This window comes from Gracilinanus agilis, chromosome 2, assembly GCF_016433145.1.
Source record: "Gracilinanus agilis isolate LMUSP501 chromosome 2, AgileGrace, whole genome shotgun sequence".
NCBI lineage: Eukaryota > Metazoa > Chordata > Mammalia > Didelphimorphia > Didelphidae > Gracilinanus > Gracilinanus agilis.
Window position 1 is genome coordinate 164,197,940 of NC_058131.1, and position 21,560 is coordinate 164,219,499.

Genomic DNA, 21,560 nt, shown 5'->3' on the forward strand with positions numbered 1-21,560 from the left:
GGGTGGCTGGCTAATTGGGCCATCGGGCCGTGGGCGGTGTTCTCAGGCTGGGGGCCAAGCCCCTTGGGAACGAGTGGCGGGGGCGGAATGCCCAAGAAAGCCAATGGGCCCCAGGCGGGCAGCTTCAGGACTTTCTCTATCTGGAAGGTCACCCGCTAGGTGCCCTGGGGTGGCAATGAAGGTGCTTGAGATGGCACCTTTGCCTGGTTGGATACACTAGCCAGTTTGTGTCAGAGGAGGGATTTGAACCCATTTCTTGGGTGACTGTCCATCTGTAAGCTAAATTTACCTCAATTTAAAGGTTGCACATTCGTCACAACAGCCTGGTAGATTCTGAGTTCTCGGGGTTATAGATTAGAATTTACTTTAGAAAGAGGAGTGTGAAGGTGGAGAGGGGAGAAGCAAATTAACTGTATGAATAGACTTGCGGTTTCCTATACAATCCTTAATTCTTGCATGTGGAAATGTAGGCGTTTGTGGGTATCTGTCAAATGCAGAATAACAAATTAAAATCCTGAAAAAAAAAAGAGAGAGAGAGAGAAAAGGTGCAGAGGCGAGGATTGAAGGAAAGTCTCTATCTCCTTTGACTTGATTTCTGTTCTATGAATTGATCCTAATCCTAGAAAAGACAGGTGAGTACCTGAATGTGGGTAATTGTTTACTTTCTTCTTGAATCAAGGGAAGACACTTGATTTAGAATTGTGGGGCTGCAGATACTCGGGCCTCTGCTGGCTGTCCTTGAAGCCTTTCCACCTTACTTTGATCTGTCAAAGCTTAAGCTCCATGACTGTGACATTCCAGAGCCCAGGATCACCTTCCAATTCCCTAACTGGAAACCTTGGCAGAATACTTCAGTGGGTCGAGAAATCAGAGTGGGGAAAAACCATTGTTAGTCACAGGTCTCTTTCCTTATTTTTAAATGTCTCTTCTCACCATAGGTATCTGGTAAATACTATAAAAATGTAAATGTCATTCTCTTCCTATTTCGTAGCATACCAACATTTTTGAGCAGGAGGGAGTCTTGAAAATAATTTAGTTTAACCTGATCATTTTTGCAGAGGAGGAAAATGAAACCTTGGAAGGTTTTGTTAAATGCCTTGTCTATGGACAAAGTCAGTGATATTTTTAATATTTTATATTTTTAAATATTTTTAATTTTTTGTAGTTGTTCTGTTTGAGTTTATGCAGTTAGGAAAGGTCAGAGGCAGTGTTCTTTGTCATACTCCATCCTACCTTAACAGATTCCCAGAACCTACCTTCCACAGTGAAGTTTCACAGTAGATATTTAATAAATGTTCTCATTTGACCTTTGAAGAAACTGAGGGCCTGTTAACATTCTGTTAAATGACTTTTCTGAGGTCACACAGCCAATGATATTCTTGAAACTATTTTAAAAATCTTATAATTGTTCTCTTCTCTTGACTATCTCAGGTCTTGTGGAAAGATAATGACTGCTCATTTTTATTAATAAGTAGGGAAACTAAGACACAAAGGATTCAAGTAATTTATCTATAGTTATTTAGTGAATCATTTATGCAATGCACATTATTCACAAGACAGTTATAAGGACTGAGGTGTCATTTGAGATCCCTGGAAAAAATATATAAACCCATGGTATTAATATTATAGTTTTAAAAAGATATTTGCAACAGTGGATGGACTTTCCACATAAGAGTTCCTTATATAGAATTTTAAAACTCACAGTCCCAGACCCTCCCACCCCACAAAAATAAAACAAAGAAATTATTTGGATAGATTAATTTGAATGAAAGGAGTTAATGTAAGAAACAGAATCCCATTCTTAATTATCTTTCAGTGTCCTCCAACACCAGGGTTAATAAATGTTAAATGAATGAATGAACAAATGAATGCATAAAGTAGAAGATAATTGAAACTGGGGCAAGGGAATTAGGAAGTCTGTAGAATTAGAGAGGAAAAAGCAGGTTTCAGAAACTTATTCAATAAATAAGCATCTGTATTTTCTGAAGGTATGTAGGTAGGTCATATATATGTGAATGATAAAGTGGTTGACATGGATGTCCTGTTAAAATTTTCCCTTTTCATTCCTGCTTGTTCTCTCTACATACTTCTAGACAAAGGTACTTGTTATAGAATCATATCTTTAGAGCATTAAAAGATCTTAGAGGTCATTGAATTCAGCCCCCTAACTTTCTAGATGAAGGAACTGAAGCTTATAGAAATTATCTGACTTGTTTAAGATAGGAAGGCATAGAAGTCAAATTCAAACCCAAGTCCACTGACTCCAAATCCAGCATTTTTTCCAATATGCAATGAAGATGACAATTGACTATATAAGATTTGAAGGTTTGCAAAACACTTAACACATATTATCTCATTTCATCCTTAAAACAATACTGGGAGGTGGGTGTTACTCTTATCAGCATTTTATAGATGAGGAAACTGAGGCTCACAGAGATTAAATGATTTGCTCAGGGTCACACAGCTAGTAATTTTTTAGAGGAAATTCAAACTCAGGTCTTCCTGACTCCCAGTATGCACTGCACTACCTAGTTGCTGATAATTCTACTTTTAAAAGACACATTGAATGATTAGGGCTTATAGTTTAACCCACCAGATAAAGTAGAACACACAGCCTTCCCCTTCTCTTAAACTTTGGCATAATTATCTATTTTGCATGCTTGATATATAGCCACAGCCAAAAAAGCCCCATTGACTAGTCTGTTTGCTTTCATTGATTACAATTTCAAGAGGAATAATTGGTGATTTGGTATACAATGCCATGGGAGATACTGTTTCTTTCTGACAGAGATTCCTTTATCTTCTCCCTTTGACAGTTGGGGCTTTTTTTCTTTCAGATTTACTTTTTTTTTTTTTTTTAATTTTTTAAACAACCCTTGTCTTTTGCCTCACAATCAAGACTATGTATTGGTTCTGAGGCAGAAGAATGATAAGGGTTGTTTAAAAAATTAAAAAAAAAAAAAGGTAAAGAGAGTGCTGGCCCTAGAGTCAGGAAAACTTGAGTTCAAATCTGGCCTCAAATACTAGGTAGCCATATGACCTTGACCAAGTGATTTAAACTCTGTTTGCCTCAATTTCCTCAATTGCAAAACGAGTATAATAAAATTACTTGACACAAAAAGTTGTTGTAAGGATCCAATGAATTGATTTTTTTAAAGATGCTAAACACAGTGCTCAACAAATAGAGTATTATATAAATGCTTATTTCCTTCCCTTACTCTCACCATGGTTATTTCCTCTATAAATGTGAAAACTTTTCATCTAGAAGTTCTTAGCCTTTTTTGTGTCATGAACCCTTTTGTTAGTCTTGAAAAAATCTATGTATCACTTCCCTGAAAATTATTTTTAAAAATTCATAATCAAAGGGAATGTTCATTTAAGTTAGACATTAGTGAAAATAAAGGCATAAGAGTAGCAAAACCAAGCTGGATAGGTATCAAGAGGAAGTACAACTAGGCTCTAACCTATGTTCATTCAAATAGATATAGAAAATGTGCCAAATTGAGTCCTGATTGGGAAATCCAAGAAAAAGGCTAGTTTTTCTAGCCAAGGTTGCCACAGAGAGACAGATGAGACCACTGTGGGCATTGTGGATGAAATCTACGCAACAATGGACTTGGAACATGCCAGTACAAGGAAAGTCTGTGCACCAGGCATGATAAAGAGGTCCTAGATCTAGCACAGTGAGAGCTAAAGTGGAATGTGTCAGGTATAGCTGCAGCTCTTTCCAGGGTTGCCTGAGAAGGGGACATGCACATCAGGATAGAACCCAGAGTAAGAAGTGGTTATGGAGGCCATGGGCTGTGTTCCAAGCATGAAGCAAGTCCAACTGGGAGCATCAACTGGGAGCTTCTGACTCCAGAAGGGGAGTGGGGTCTCATTTCCAACTTCTAGCACACTTTGGAACTTGCATCAGAATAACCAGGACTGGAATCCCAGACTGAAGTGAACATGCAATTCTGTCACTGAACAAGCAGAACCTTCCAGTAAATGATTGTGATTGAGTAGAACATCAGGCTATTGGAAATCAAATAAGACAAGCCACAGTTGTCTTGCTTAGATCCAAACCCCAGTCAAGAACTTTTAGAGCTCAAACCAAAAGGACATTGAATCAGATTTTGTCTGGAATCATAACACATTGAGAGCAATGAAAGCTTGCTGGTTTCTACCAGAGTTCTCCCTGAGGTCATGGAATTACACAACAGAAGAGCTTGGACCTAGCATAAAATCTAGAGTCAGGAACTAGGCCGGAAGAGTAAGCAAACACAATAAGAACTTTGCCATTAAAAAATTCCCTTTTTCAAAACTGTTATGATAATAGGGAACCTCAAAATACAAAACTAGTAAAGAATGACTCTAGAGAATGTACAAGATAAACATACAGCTTAGGCACAAATAAAACTAGAATTCCTAAAAGAGATAAAGCATAAGTTTTTTTTTATTTATTTTCTTTAAAAAATTTTTTATTTTTTAAAATTTCCACATTTTCCAAAGTTATATGATAGATATTGTCTCCTTCTTTTCCTCTCCCCTCCTTTGACAAGAAATTCAATCTGTTATACATGTATTATCATGTAAAATATATTTCCATATTATTCATTTTTGAAAGCAAATAATCTTATAGAACCCAAACCCCAAATTATATACCCATATAAACAAGTGATAAATCAAATGTTTTCATCTGCATTTCTACTCCAATAGTTCTATCTCTGGAGGTAGATAGCATTCTTTTTTATAAGTCTTCAGAACTGTCCTGGATCATTGCATTGCTGTTAGTAGCAAAATCTATCACATTTGATCGTTCCACAGTATTGCAATTACTGTGTATAATGTTCTCCTGATTCTCCTTATTTCACACTGCATCAGTTCATGTAGATCTTTCTAGTTTTTTCTGAAATCATCCTGTTCATCATTCCTTATGGCACAATAGTATTCCATCACCATCATATACAACATTTTGTTCAGCCACTCCCAAATTGAGGAACATCCCTTTAGTTTCCAATCCTTTGCCACTACAAAAAGAGCAGCTATAAATATTTTTGTATAAACAGGTCCTTTCTCATTTTTTAAATTGCTTTGAGATATAGACCTAGTAGTGGTATTACTGAATCAAAAGCTATGTATTCTTTTATAGGCCTTTGAGCATAATTCCAAATTGCCCTCTACAATTGTTGAATCATTTCACAACTCCATCAGCAATGCTTTTAGTGTCCCAATTTTGCGACATTCCCTCCAACATTTATTGTTTTCCTTTACTGTCATATTGGCCAATCTGCTAGGTGTGAGGTGATACCTCAGGGTTGTTTTAATTTGCATTTCTCTAATTAAGTGGGATTTAGAACATTTTTTCATGTGATTATTGATAACTTTGATTTCTTTATCTGAAAACTACCTATTCATATCCTTTGACCATTTATCAATTGGGGAATGACTTGGATTCTTATAAATTTGACTTAGTTCTTTATATATTTGAGAAATTAGACCTTTAAAAGCATAATTTTTTCAAAATAGAGTTAAATTTTTTTAAATAAAATGAGAGCGCAAGAGGAAAAAAATAGAAAAGAAATGAGAGTTATGGAAAAAAGAATTGGAAAGAGAATCATTAGCTTGGCACATGAAGTATAAAACCAAACACAAGCAACTTCAAATATTCCATATAGAGGACAATGACTCCATGAAACAACAAGAAATATTGAAACAAACTAAAACAATTAAAATGTTAGAAAAACATATAATATCTCATTATAAAAACAACTAACCTAGGAAACAGATTGACAAGAGTTTAATCATTGGACAAAGCCTACACATTATATTTCAATAATTCATAAAACTGTCCAAATCTCTTAGTACTAGAAAGCAAAATAGAAATAGAAAGAATATATCAGTTGCCTTCTGAACGAAACCCCCAAATGAAAACTCCCAAGAGCAAATTTCAGAGTTTCTAGGTCAAACAAAAAAATACTGCAAGCAGCCAGAAAGAAAGGGTTCAGGTACTAAGGAGCCACAGTCAGGACCACGCATGATTTAGCTGCCATAACTATAAAAAGATCAGAGAGTTTGAAATTTGATATTCCAGAAAGCAAAATATATAGAACTATAACTGAAAAACTTTCCCAGAAAAACTGAATAGTATCCTACTAAGAGAAAATGAAATAAAGACCTTCCAAACATTTCTGATGAAAAGACTAGAAGTATATAGAAACTTTGAAGCACAATCATAGGAGTCAAGAGAAACATAAAAAAGCAAATATGCATGAACTATCATAAGAAATAAATGACAAACTGCATACATTTTGATATGAGGAGATGATATATACATTTCCCCAGAATCCTCTCAGCATCAGGGGTCATAGAGAAAGTATAACAGAATATCCAGAAGTGATTTGGTTTTGCTATAATTTTGAAAGAAGAATGGAAAGAAGGGAAGAAGCATGCACTAGGAAGGGGAAAAGGGAGAAGGAGGGGGGAAATTATCTCACATAATCAGGTCCACAAAAAAGAAACCCATATAAACAAAAAGGATGTATATATGATATGTTCAAGTATATGATACTTGAACTTTATTAGAATCTTTACTAGTCAAAGACACAAAATTACACGCACACATAGTCACAGAGTTAGGTACAGAAATCAGAAGGAAAAGAGAAGGGAAAATTACTGGAAGGGTAGATTACGGGAGAATTAAGTCTGAATTGAAACACACTTTAACGAAAAGATGCACGAAATATTTTAGCAGCTATTTTTGTGGTAGCTAAGAATTGGAATGCTGAGGGGACACAACCAATTGGGCAGTAGTTGAACAAATTATGGTATATAAATGTGATGAAATATTAGTGTACTGCAAGAAATAATAGAGCAGGTGGTTTCAGATAAACTTTGGAAGGCTTATAGACTGATGAAGAGTGAGAGGATCAGAACCAGAATTCTTATGTGGTGACAAACAACTCTGAAAATCTTAGAAATTCTGATCAGCAAAATGACTATGATTCCCAAGTACACATGCTAAAGCATGCTGCCCTCCTCCTGATAGAGAGGTAATAGGTTCAAAGTGCAGATTGAAAAATATTTTTGGACATAGCCAATTTTCAGGAATTTTCTTTTGCTTGATCATACATGTTTGTAACACGATACTCTTTTTCTTTCTTTCTACACTGGAGAAGAGGTGAAAGAAAGAAAAGGTAGGTTGCTGTTGAATAAAAAAATTAATTTACAAAAAATGAAATATAATTTTTCCATCCAAGTTCACAGACCCTCTTGAATTTCTCCATGAATCCCCCATTCCAGACCCTAGATTAAGAAACCCTGTTCTATATCTCTACAGTTGGTTTTTGAGAATTGCTATGATAGAAAAATTAAATCTAACCAAAAAAAGAATTGGACAGTTTTTTTTTCTGAATTGGACATTTTTAAGTCTACTTAAGCAGGTAGGATTCAACAATGAACTAATAATTTTCCTTTCAATTCTTTCTTGACTGATACTATTAAGTATTAATTAACTATTAAAATTTTTTTTTTTGGCTAATGTCATCCCTATGGTCAGAAATGGTTTCCAAATGATAGGCCAGAGATGACTGTAAGTGTGAAACTTTTTACACTTTGGGACAGTGGAGGTCATAGTAAGGATAAGAATATGAGCTAACTCCTTATTCATCTACTCAATGCCTCCTTGAATTCCTAGGAGAGTATCTTCTGGGTCTGACAATCACTATAAGGAAAAAAGCTGAACAGTCAGTCAATAAACATTTATTAAGTGCCTAAGGCACTGTGCTAAGCCTTGGGGCTCCCAAAAAATGCAATCCCTGCTCTTTATGAGTTCACAGTCCAATGAAGGAGACAAGATGCAAATAACTATGTAAATACAAAATATATGCAGAATAAATGAGACATAATCAAGTGAGGGAAGCCACTAGCATTAAGGGGGGTTGGGAAGGATTTTTTGCAAAAGGTAGAATTGAATTGGGTGGCTTTGAAAAGAGCCAGTTACAGACTGCAAAATCAAGATGTGAATGTATTCTAGCCTTAGCTCTAAGTAAACATATTGTGTGACTTTCCCATTGAATCTCTTTATGTCTGTTTTCTCCACTTAAAAATGAGAGTAATATATGTTACCTGATTAAGAGGCACAAATGAAATCATATATGTGACAGCTTTTAAAAAATAAAGAAACTTAGAAATATAGAGTATCATAACCATAAGTTGCAATAGCTGCTATTCCCCCTCAACTCCCTACCTCCACCTTAAGTTGGAGGAACAACATGGCATAATAGAATAAGGAAGACCTCAGTTTCTATCCTGTCTCTCAAACTTAACAAGGAATCTCACAATGGGCAAGTCATTTTAACTACTGTGACCCTCAGTTTCTTCATCTGTAAATAGTGATAATAATGCTTGTAGTACGTATCTCATAGGGATTTTATGAGGCTCAACTAATATAATACAAAATAACCTCAAAAGCTTTAAGCTTGAGTCTTTGGGGACACCTATTATGTAGAAAGGACTTTTGCAAACTTTAAAATGTTATATTTGTATCTATTATTATGACACAGTAATCAGCAGTGTATTTTGACACTTGATCTCTTTTCTTAGCTTTCTTATTGTTTGCCCTTCATTTTTGAAGAAGGCCACCAATGACATCATAAGATGATTTCTTGACTTGTGCATGAATTGGAATTAAGTGAGGCAGAATTGCACAAAGTCATCGGCCTCACTCTCTTTTTTAGAATTATTTAAATTCAGTGGCAAGATAAAAATCAGGACAACTGGTATTGATCCAGAATGCAGTGGATGACTTTGGCATCTTTGATGTCTAACCAGGCTCTTAAGAGCTCCACAATACCAGTTTTAGTCACTTTCATGGCCATCAGAATAAATTGTTCTCATCCACCCATTCCATTGGGGGAAGTTTTTACATGCTTGAAGCAGACACTTCCCTAACTCACTGAAGGGCTGTGGCCCATTGGTTACCCTCAACCTGGTTTAAGTGCATCTGCTGAGATGGTTTACCCAGGTGTGACCACTGTGCATTCTAAAGCTTCTTGGAGCCACAAATGAGAATTGAGTGCCAGGTGGCCACTAAAGGTGGATGAACAGCTCTGAAAAGGATTAGCAAGCCCTCACACCAGAGATGCTCATCCTCCTTGGATACCCACATACTCCTTTCAGATGAGCAAGCTTTCCTATAAGACCCCTGTAGACATTAAATAATAGGCCTGGGCTTTAGGGTCATCCAAGTCTACCTTTGTCAGAGGTATCTATGTCTTTCAATGGATTGGAAATTAGAGAACATAGGTTCTAAATTTGGTTCTGTAAAGTAATTTTAGCTTTCTAACTTTGAACAAGTCACCTGCCATCTTTGGGTTGGTAAAATGTTGGAATCAGCATAAATAATCCCTTACAATTCCAAATTCTGTGATCTTTGTAAGAAATGAGAGCATCTTTGTATATTATGCAGGTGTGACTCATTTCAAGGAATATGAATATTTCTGAAAAGTTGTTGGGATTTTGGGAGGGCGTATATTTGGGGGGGATATAAACTAAGGGACCTCACTCTTTCAAGGACTCTGCAGTAAAGCAAACAATTCTAATTCAGATAAAAAAGATAGTGTGGGCTAAGGGGCAAAGAGTGGGCCATAAAGCCAGGAAGACCCATATTCAAGTCCTGCCTCTCTCACATTATTGTTAATGTTACTTTGAACAAATGATTTAACTTCTCCTTGCTTTAGGCTACTCTTGGGCTCTGAATTTCAGAGAAGGTGCTGACCTGCATTGAGAAATGGAGTTTTTTAATTCAGACATTCCCTACCTACAAATGAAATCACAGGCTCAGTCTCTATTCCTAGCAAATCTGCCTATTATTTTCTCATTGATTTCCAAAGTTCAAATTCTTGCATATATCTTGTAAAGTATATCTTGAAGAAGGGCACTCCTATATCCTCTTAGTTCTTAAGAATAAATGTTTATTAGGCTGAAAGACAACAGGACTCTGATCAGTGCATCAATGATGACCTGAGAATATGGATGATAAAGCATGCCTCCCACCTCTGCTGAGAGGTGGTAGGTGCAGTAAGAGTCAAAAGTTGTTAAACATGCTTGGCCATTATGTTGATTTGTTTTGCTTAACTATATTTCCTTGTTAAAAGGAATATTCTTGAGGTCAATAAAATCATTAGAAAGTGACCTTCATATTAAAAAAAAGTATCGGCAAGCTTTTTAAAAACAGAAAATACTATAACAATAAAAAGGGAACTTTGGTATGCAATGGCTTATATAGCCTGTCATTAAACTTGATAAGAAAGTTCCAGCAATCTCTAATAGACAAACGGTCAAAGAATATAAACAAATATTTCTCAAATAAAGAATTGCAGACAAATAGCAGCTAATAGATATATGAATGAATATTCAAAATAATTAATAAGAGAAATGAAAAAAAATTAAAACCTAGGAATTTCACCTCACAACCAGCAAACTGTGAAAGATGACTAAAGATGGGGATGTCTTGGAGGGGTTGTGGAAAGAGAGGCATACTGATACATTGCTGGTGGAGCTGCAAATTGTTATTATTATTTTGAAAAGGTTTGAAATTATACAAATTAAGAGACTAAAATGTCAATATCTTTTGACCTAAATGTTTCCCAGCTGATCATATATGTCCAAGGAGTTCACATTTTTTAAGCTCCATATATACCAAAATATTTATATTAGTATTTTTTTGTGATAGCAAAGAATCAGAAACAAACTAGATACACATCAATTAGAGAATAGCTAAACAAATTGTGGTGTATGAATTTTTAAACCCTTACTTTTTGTCTTAAAGTCAATACTAAGTATCAGATCTAAGAGGAAAAATGGTTTTAAGGACTTTGAGTTAAGTGATTTGTCCAAGATCACACAACTAGAAAGTGTCTGAGGCCATATTTGAGGCCATATCAGGTCCTTCTCTTTCCAGGCCTGACTCTCTATCTACCCAGTTGCCTGTGACATATGAATTTAATAGAATATTACTGTTTGGAAAATTAGAATATTAAGAAACAACAAACTTGAGACAGACATATCCACCCCCCCCCCAAAATGGAGGTCCATCTCTATAGACCATTGAGTACTAAGTGTGGAACACTTTTCCCAATCTATCAATTGGTTTTGCTGATCTTTTTCTCTTTTGTTTTTTAAATGTTTTGTTCTAAGGGATAGATCTCTGGAAGGAACCGAGAGAGAGAGAAAGAAATGTTGGTGTTATAAAAAAAAAAAAGATAACTTTAGAAAGCCAATTCAAAATTTAAAAAAAAAAAACCAACAACTAAAGAAATAAGGCTTGTGCAGACATTCATTAAAATGATCATGAAAAGTGTAAATGTTTGAAAAGGCTTACCACCGTGTCTGTGCTCATTAACCAGTAGCAACTGAACTTTGGGTGACTGATTGTGTAAATAGATGTGAAAGAGTGAATCAGCATGAATTAAATTTTATAGTTACCAAATTTTTTGAAAACAACAACAAAAGAATAGAAATATTTTTCCTATGTTTTTCACCTCCTGAGTGGGTCAGTGTGGAACTTAAATGATTTTTTCTATCAATGAAATATTTATATATTTATTATTTAGTAGTACCCCTGAGGAGTAAAAATTATGTCTTATAGTTTAGTTTTCATTTCTTCTTCTATAAGGATTAAGATATAACTTGTGTTAGGGACATAAGTTAAGGTAATAACTTAAAGGAAATATGCTTAAGTGTAACCACAAAGTAGTTACTTTTAAAATGAATCAATTGGAACTTTCTTCCTCTAACTTTTTTTCTTTATTAGTTAGCCAAATAGTTGACTGGTTTGGCTCTGAATGTTTGCTCAGTGAGGAGTAAGCCACACCTCTGTTTAATTTTTTTTGTTTTCTTGGAATCAACTGGTTTGGAGTAAGTTTCTTTGATACACTATCTCTGGAAATCAGAAGGATAAAGGTAACACTAACTCACCAAACTTGCCTCAACTTTCTTTTCCTTGTGGTCCCCCCTAAGCTTTTTCTTTTTCTTTCTTTACAAATCTGTTTGAGTGTGACTTCGGCACACTGTAATCATGGGGTTTAAGTAACCTGCCTCCTTTTTGGTTGTGTCTTGCAGGTCGAATGACAGACACTTTGAGCGAGTGGATGGTGACTAGCCACAGAGACCAGCTTCCCTGACTCAAGGCATACCTACACCGCTGGTGCCCCAGAGTGTGTGTGTCTCACGTGCAAGTTTTGGGGCGTTCCACGAATACCAGTTTAGGAAGAGCCCAAGTCTGGAGGCCATTCTCAGATCCTTGCCATAAGGGTAGGAGTGTCGGGGAGCTGCCATCATGCTGAAGCAGATACTGGCAGACATGTACATTGATCCTGAATTGTTGGCAGAGCTCAGTGAAGAACAGAAGCAAATCCTGTTCCTCAAGATGAGGGAGGAGCAGATCCGCAGGTGGAAAGAGAGAGAAGCAGCTCTGGAAAAAAAAGAGGCGGGATCCCCGGGGAGATCGAGACCCAAGAAAGGTAAGTTCTCTCCTGGCTCTCCTTGTTGGAAGGCGAGGACTCGTTTCTGTGAGTGCCTTGGTGGAAGAGCACACTTGACTTGTTTTTAAATCGTAGACAAGTCAGGAACATGTCCCGGGCAAGCCAGAAGCTATTTCCAGTTGGGTTGCAAATTACTCCATGTGAGCTGGTCTTTAATAGTGTAATTTATCAACTTGTCCTTTGCACTCACACCGGTACATGTACACATAAAAAAGCACTTATGTGGCAGTTATTCACCCTTGAGCAGAAGATACTTGAGACCAAAATTGACTTTCTGTACAGGTCTGAATGCTCTGGAGCATGTGTGATAAGTGCCAGGCAAAGTGGTTATGGGAAAGACATTGCCAAAATCTCTCTCTCCTCTGCACCTTAAAATGCTTCCATTTCTTAGTTCTGAGAGCCACATAAGAAGAATTTCTTTGTCTTAACACCTAACCTGTCTCTTTCTAAAATAAAGGAACTTGGAATCGGGGTGGGTATACATTGTCACTGACACTTCCCCATTAATTAATTTACCTGATCCATTTCCTCTGTGAATTGAGGGGAACTTCAGGTAACTGGGTCATTTGATTGTAGAGTCAGATCTAGAAGGGACCTCAAAGATAATCTGGTTACAGATTAGTCCAAAGGGGTTAAATGACTTGTCTATGTAATAAGTAGTAGGATGAGGATTTGAATCTAGATCTTTTGACTTCCTTTTCACAGAACCACATTTTCTTGGTCAATTTCAAGCTTTACCAAAAGCCTACCAAATTGGAGGGAATTTGAATCCCAGCTGACCAAAGAGGAGAGCAAGCTTCTGAATACAAATTAGAGCCACAGCTTTGCCTAGGACGTGGTCCTATCAGAAACTTCAATGACACACAGATGCCACCTTCTTTTTACTCTCATGTCATTGATACTTATATTATCAGAAAATAGAATATTATTACTGAAATCAAAAGTAAAATTGCTGTGAATTGTACTAGAGCAAAGGAAACCTTCTTTAACCCCTCTTAATTCTAGTGCTTTTCCTCTGTTAATTATTTCCTATTTATCCAGTATATAGCTTGTTTTGTGTATTTATATGTATGTATGTGTGTATATTATACATATGTATATATAAAGTCTTTCCCATTGAATTGCAAGCTCCCTGAGGAAAGACTGTCTTTTGCCTCTTTTTATATCCCCAGCTATTAGCTCAGTGCTTGGCACATAGTAGGTGCTTAAGAAATATTTATTAATTTAAACTGTGGGTAAGGTGCTTTATAAACCTTAATTCACATTTATATGGTGCTTCATATAACAGATATATAAGCATATTGTCTGAAAAATAAACTTTGGATTGTCAGGAGCTGGGCCTTTTCTCCCTCCGTGTATGTACCCTGGTGCTCTCTATACCCTGGTGAATGCATCTTATTGATTTGACTGATTTTCTTTTATTATTAAGTAACTTAATAAAAAGAGAGAAAGAAAAAAGAACTGATAAAGTTACCCAGGATTTCAGAATAAAAGTTATGAATTTCACTTGGCTGTACTTTAGGAAGCTTTTTCCTCTATTAATTATTTATAATTTATTCCTATTTTTAGGTTGCTTTTATATAGTGGTTTGAATGTTGTAATTTCCATTAAACTATGAGCTTCTTGAGATTAAGGACTGGCTTTTACCATTCTTTGTGTGTCTTTAGCACTTAGCATAGTACCCAGTACATAGAAGGCATTTATTAAATGTTTTATTGACTGACTTACTGATCACAGAACAGGAAAAAAATTGCTTTGTTATTTGTATAATTTCTCCTAGCTTAAAAAAAATGCGCTTTTCTTGTTTTGGGAGATAAGAAAAACTAAAACACCTAGAGAATATATTATTTGGCTTTTTTTCTTACAAGTTCTATATTTTTGGAGATGTAATATAATTTTTTGATAAAATAATGTTTGGACTTTTGTTTTTAAGTAGACCTGTGGTGTCACGGTATTTGGAACTTCCAATGGAGACACTTCCTTTACCAATACAGCTTTGTAGCTTCTAATTCTGAGAGTTGCTTAGGAGTATTGAGAGATTAAGTAATTAATTTAGGTAATATAGCGAGTATATATGAAAGGCAGGAATTGAATCCATGTCTTTTGCCCTCTGAAGTCATTTCTCTATCCACTACATCATGCCTGTCTCTCAGAAATATCAGAAAACGAATGTTAAAAACATTTTTCTGTATGCAATTAGGGGGGAAACTACAATAAAAAATAAACCAGAAGACCAGTGCTTGGAGAATTCAGTTTTTCCACACAAGTGCATTTTTGAGATCATAGGTTTCAACACCAAAACTTTAAATTTTAGCAAATTTGCCAAGTTGACTAAAGTAGCAGGATATAAGATAAACCCACAAATATAGTGTGCAGTGCTATTAGGTACCAACAAGAATAAAATAAAACTTTCAGAGAGAAATAACTTTATAATAACAGTAAAATACATAAAAATATTTGGGTATTAACTTGTAAAGACGTGCAAAAGATACAAATATAAACAATTTTGATAGAAATCAAGGTAGAACAAAATGGAGAAGGCTATGCCTTGGCCATGATTAGGTCGAGGAAATCTAGTAAAAGTCTCAATACTTCTCAAACTAATGTATAGACACTGTAATAATAGTCAAAATATCAAAAGATATTTCATGGAATTGGATTAAGCCATAGCAGAATTAATATAGAAAAGTAGAGAAGCTAGAATAGAAAAAATGACGGAAAGGAAACTGGAAACAATAAGTGTCCCTTCTAGAGTTAGGAGGAGTGTCGAAAAGGCAGATGTTTTGAGGCAAGGAGACCAGGCTGTGCTAAGTGCGTGATGGAGAGCAAAGCACTCAATTTCTTTGTATCTCTGTTTCTTCATAAGTAAAATGGGAAAAATAATGCTTTACTATCTAAACTTTGTAAGCTACAAAGTGCTTGCAATACTATGTAAATTGTAGATGTTATTGCTGTGAAATTTTAGATGTTATGAATGTTGAACACTTAAAAAGTTTGGCACTATAAGAAAACTAGCAAAACACTGGGAGCAGAATAGAGAACTCAGTGTTAAGTAAGGCTTTTATTAGTATAGAGACTTCTCCATTGGGAAATTCCCTCCATCCATGCCACTTGGCCCCTCCTTAGCAATTGTTAGGCTTAGAGCATTTCCTGGCGGCACTGAGAGGTCACTTGCTCAGGGTGACACAGCCACTATTTGTCACAGGTGGGACTTGAAGCCAAGTCTTCCTAGCTAGAGGCTACATTGCTTCATGTATGTGAACAGTTGTTGATAAATGCATGCTTTAAAATAAAGGAGAATGCAGTTATGATTGAATAAAAGCTGTTGGGGAAATTGCATAGCTGGATGGTGAAAATGCCTTTTGATCCAGGTCTAATAACTTTGTGTGGCACAATAATTGAATCAATGATATCCACAATAATTAAAAATGGGGGTGGGGAAGACCTTTTATTTCAACTTCAGAGAGGAAGAAAATGTTTATCAAGCAAAAAGTGGAAGAAATTATTAAATACAAAACTGGTGGGTTTGGCCATACAGAGTTAAAAGATTTAAAAAAAATTAACACAATAATAAGCAATATCCTTAAAATTCAAAGAACTGAAATTGATGGGGGGAGGGAAATATGTCAGGTAAATGTCTGACATCAAAGGTTTATGACGCATAAAACTAGGCGCGACACAATGGATAGACACAGTGGGCACTGTGGACACAATGGAAGGGACCAGAGTCAGGAAGACTCATTTTCCAAAGTTCAGATTGACCTCAGACACTTACTTATTATTACCCTAGGCAAGTCATTTAATTCCACATAAAAGCAATACTCCCCAATGAAGTGCATCGAAGGACATGACCAGATAATTTTTGATGGACAAAATACAAACTAGATAACAAATTCCCTCATAATCAGAGAAATACAAATGAAAACATTAGGATTCTACGGGATGCCTAGTAGAATGAAAGATATAGCTAAGGACAATAAAATTAAATGTTAGCATGACTTTGAAGAAATCTGCCCTCAAATACATTATTGGTTAAAATTTAAGCTCGTGGATCCTTTTTGAACAGCAATATTCTATAATAAATTTTTAAAAATCATTATATCCTTGGATGGATTGATTCCATGGCCAATATCTTACACTAAAAACATCTTCTTTATGTACGAAAATACTCATAACTACTGTTTTGTAATAGCAAAAACATTAAAAACCTTGGAAATATACTATATGTACAATATTGGAAAATGGATGAATATATCATGGCATATTAACTTAGCAGTATGGTACGGTAGAAAGAGAGCCAGTCTCAGAAGTTTTGAGAGGTCACTTGCCCAGAGTGACACAGCCACTATTTATCAGAGGTGGGATTAGGAGCCAAATCTTCTTTGCTAGAAACTACATTGTTTCATATATTTAGGATAGCTGTTGATAAATTCATGCTTTAAAATAAAGGCAAATGCAATTATGATTTAATAAAAACTATTGGGGAATTGGATAGTTGAATGGTGAAAAATTGCTTTGGATTCATACTTAACTTTGAATGGTACAATGACTAATTGTATCAATGGTTAAAACTAGAAAAAGAACCACTTTTTTTTCTGCCTTGGAGGAGAACATGTTTATCAATAAAAAAATTTAAGAAATCAGTATATAAATACTTTGTGTGGGACATTGGCCAAGTCATTTAACCCCCCATAAGACTGAAAAGTTGTAAGAAAGTTGCCTTCTGCTTTAGTAAAGGATATTTCCTCAAGGGAAGTGTGGCACACTGGGAAAAAGCCCTAGTAGTTAGTGGTCAAATATCGCTTCTAATGATTGCTTCCTTTATGACTTTGGCAAAGTCCTGTAACATCCTTGGCTAGAGAGCTACAGTAGGAAGACATAGGAGAGGCAGTGGTGCTATAGTGGGCAGAGTAATTTTTGTGCCTTCTGGAAGATGAGAGTTCAACTTTCAATCTTTATATTTACTAGCAATGTGAACTGGGCAAGCTAGTTAACCATTTTGAGTCTCAGTTTCCCCATCTGGTTTCTGAGGGCCCTTCTAGCTCTAGACCTATAGCTATGGCTTCAGATTAGGAATCAGAGTCAGACAGTCTTACATTCTAATCCTTGTTCTTCCACTTACTACCTGTGTTACTTTGGCCAAGTCACTTACCTTCTCTGGGATTCTGTTTCCTCACCTATAAAATCAGAGGCTTGGAATAGAGATTTTGCAGGGTGTTCCTTCTAGTTGTAGATTTATGAAACTTTGAAATCACAGTTTGGGAGCATTTTTCTTTTTAAAAAAATACAATATTTTGTCCTCAGAAAAAATATATTTAAAGAATATGAGAAATTATGGAAAAATATATATAGAATGTTGCAAAAAAGATGATGAAAACAAAATTAATATTCATATTGACTCCAAGTCAAAAAATATGTTATAGGGGCAGTTAGGCAGATCAGTGGATAAAGAGCCAGGCTTGGAGATGGGAAATCCTGAGTTCAAATCTGACCTCAGGTACTTCTAGCTTTGTGACTCTGGGCAAGTCACTTAAACCCAATTGTCTAACCCTCATTGCTCTTCTGCCTCTGAACTAATACATAGTATTGAATCTAAGGGAGAAGATAAGGGTTTAAATATATTATATGTATATACATACAAATATATCTATATCTATGCCCATATACACATATAATGACAAGTTAATAGGATCATAGATTTAGAACTGGAAGGGACCTAAATGTCATTTCTAATTTCATAGATGAGGAAATTGAGGCCCAAGGAAATGAAATGTCTTGACTAGGATCACAAAGTAATAATAATAATAATAATAATAACAATAACAATAATAGCAAGTAGTAGTTATATAGTACTTTAAGTTCTGCAAAGCACCTCATTTTATCCTCATAACAGCCCTGGAAGATAGGTGCTATTATTTCTTCCTATTTTACTGAATAGGACACTGGTCAAAGAAAGGGTACTTTGACTTGCCCAGGGACATACAGCTTATAAGTTTCTAAGACAGGATTTGATCTCGAGTCTTGCTGATTCCAGTCACAGTGCTCTATCCACTGAGCCACTTAGTTGTAGTAAAAGGAAGAGCAAGGATTAAAGTCTTTTGAACCAAATCGAACACTATCTACCACCCTGTCTCATGTGTGTGCATATATGTTGGGGAGTACATATTTCATATATACACATATATACACATATACCACAGTCAAAGGGAGGGAACAATAAACTTGGAAGGACATTTAGAACTAATCCATGGTTTTCTTGTTAATTTGTCTCTGCTTTAATAAATGCTAACTAAGGCTTTTATGTAAGATTTTATTATTTATCCGTAAGATTATTTGTTTTTGATAATGGCTATTACATTCATTAAAATCTTTTTTAATTTAACTCTATTGAAGGAGTTTGGAGATAGGTGATGACTTCTATTTGAAGAAGACTTTCTTACTTGAGCTATTTTTAAATAACAAACATTGTGCGGTTAGTAAAATCTAATTGAAACTACACACAGTAAAACCTCATTAGTTCTCGTCTCACCAATTTATAATTCCCAATAATTCAACTGCTCAGTATGTCAAGGATCTATTATTTCATTAGAGTACACTGAAGCAAACTGTAACCTGTTTATAGTTAATTTCATTCCCATAAGTCTTAGAATTGCCTGAAAAACAGAGGGGTGAGATGACTTTCTGGTAGTTACACAATTCATGCATATCTAAGGTGAAAATTGAACTCAGGTCTTTTTCACTTCAAATCCATCACTTTATTTTTGCTGCTTTTTTTTTTTTAACTTTTCTGCTCTTAATTTTCAAATTATTGGTTTAAACAAGGCTTAAAAGGGAGTGTTTAAGCTACTTAAAATAACAAAATTTGTAAGGGACATGAATACCATGAATGTTTAAATCTTCTAGATCAATGATAGTGAACCTTTTAGAGGCTGGGTGCCCAAACTGCATCTCATGCCGAATGTGAACCCAGACAGAGGAGGGAGGAAGCACTCCCATTCGGCTGCTGGATGGAGGGGCAGGTGATGGAAGAAATGTCCTCAAGCTGTGTGGAGAAAAGGAGGGGAGCAGTCCCCTCCAGCACACATGCAATAGATTCACCAACATGGTCCTAGATGGTGATAATTGTAAAATGCCTCCTCTAATTAAAAGCAAGCCTGCATGTCCTCTTTGTCAGGATCCCACAATTTCTGACTGAGGGGATCCTATGACTTCTAGAAAAAAGAAACACCCAAAAGCCCAAGGAAGGTCTCAGGAGGAGCTGACTATGACATGTATCACTGACCTCGAGACAAAGTACCATCCCTGTCTGCCCCTTTGGTATATACTATACCTTATCTAGCTGCTTACATACAGTCTAGTTCCATACACAAAACTCTCCTTGGGGACACATAATATAAAGGGAAAAATAAAAATACAAAGAGAAAGGTATCCAGATAACCAGACTCCCCAGAGCATAACTGCTCTGCCACAGAAATGTTGATTTATTTTAAGATATTATATGCACTTAAAGTAGTAAGTTTTATTTATTTTCAATAATATTTCATAATTGACTTTATTAATTCAGAACGAATTCCTTTCTGCTTTTCTTTTCTCTCCTCCCCCCCTCAATTTATCTAGGTTGATTGACAGATTGGAAGAAAGTCAACTTGAATTAGTGATCTTGTGTTGATTCCTACAGCACAAATGAGATGACACAGGAAAGTGTTTTCTAAGCTTTAAAATGCTATATAAGTACTGGCTATCATTATTATATTTACTAGTAAATTATTTTAATTTCCTCACTTAAGTTCCCCCATTCTTTATTTTTGTTGATAATAATGATAGTCAATTTAGCATTAGTTAAATTACAATAAAAAGAACAAATATAAAATAAAATTGTTATTTATATTACATTTAGTGTATAGAACATTGAAATTTAATGTATAGAACATATATAATGTATAGCATGACATAGTAGAAAAGTCTCTGGATTTTGATTCAATACCTGGATTCAAATCCTGGCTCTGTCACTTACTTTGTGACCTTGAACAAGTCACATTCCTTCTCAGTCTCCTTTCCTGAAGCCTCATCCAGGTCATACCCCCACTGTTCCCAATCACAGGTGCCCCATAGGTTTTCCATCTCTTCTTTCTCTGTACTACTTCACTTGTTGATCTCATCAGCTTCCACGAACTTAATTACAATCTTTATGTTGATGATTTTTAAATCTTCCTACCTAGCCGTAACTTCTCTGCTGACCTTCAGTCTCAAATCTCCAATTTCTTTTCAACCATCTTGACCTGGATGTCTAGTAGACATCTTAATTTCAATATTGCCAAAACTGAACTCATTATCATTCCCCCTAAATGCTTCTCCCTCCTACTTACCCTGTTACTGTAGAGGGCAACACCACCTTCCCAGTGCCCCAGACTTGAAACCTAGGAGTTCCTTGCTACACCCCTCACTATCTCCGAGCCTTCATATCTAATCTGTTGCCAAGGATAATCCATATCTCCTTTGTAACATTTCTCCTATATGCCTCCTTCTCTTCTCTGACATTGCCACCATCCTGGTGCAGGTCTCATCACCTCATGCCTGAATTATTTTTTTTATTTTTCTTAATTATTTTTTTAATTTTTTTTAACCCTTGTACTTCGGTGTATTGTCTCATAGGTGGAAGATTGGTAAGGGTGGGCAATGGGGGTCAAGTGACTTGCCCAGGGTCACATAGCTGGGAAGTGGCTGAGGCCGGGCCTGAACCCAGGACCTCCTGTCTCCAGGCCTGACTCTCACTCCACTGAGCTACCCAGCTGCCCCCCTCATGCCTGAATTATTGCAGTAGCCTGCTGGTGGGTCTACCTGCCTCAAGTGTCTTCCCAGTCCAATCCATCCTCTATTCAGCTAGCAAAGTGGCAGAGGTCTGACCAAAGCATCTTCCTCCTCAATAAACTCCAGTGACTCCCTGTCACCTCCAGAATCAAATACAAAATGCTCTGTTTAGCATTCAAAGCCCTTTATAACTGAGCCCCTTCCTACCTTTCCAGTCTTCTTACA

General features: G+C 35.9%; 1 protein-coding gene across 1 annotated transcript in view; it reads left to right on the plus strand.

The window, feature by feature from the left end:
* Positions 1-310: 310 nt before the first annotated feature.
* The window catches only part of SH2D4A (SH2 domain containing 4A), a 112,595-nt gene continuing 91,345 nt past the window's right edge, over positions 311-21,560 (plus strand). Inside the window, exons 1-2 of the mRNA XM_044663523.1 lie at positions 311-632; positions 12,106-12,506. Of these exons, the coding sequence (XP_044519458.1) occupies positions 12,323-12,506 (184 nt within the window). The 5' untranslated portion in view covers positions 311-632; positions 12,106-12,322. The remainder of the gene's footprint in view (positions 633-12,105; positions 12,507-21,560) is intronic.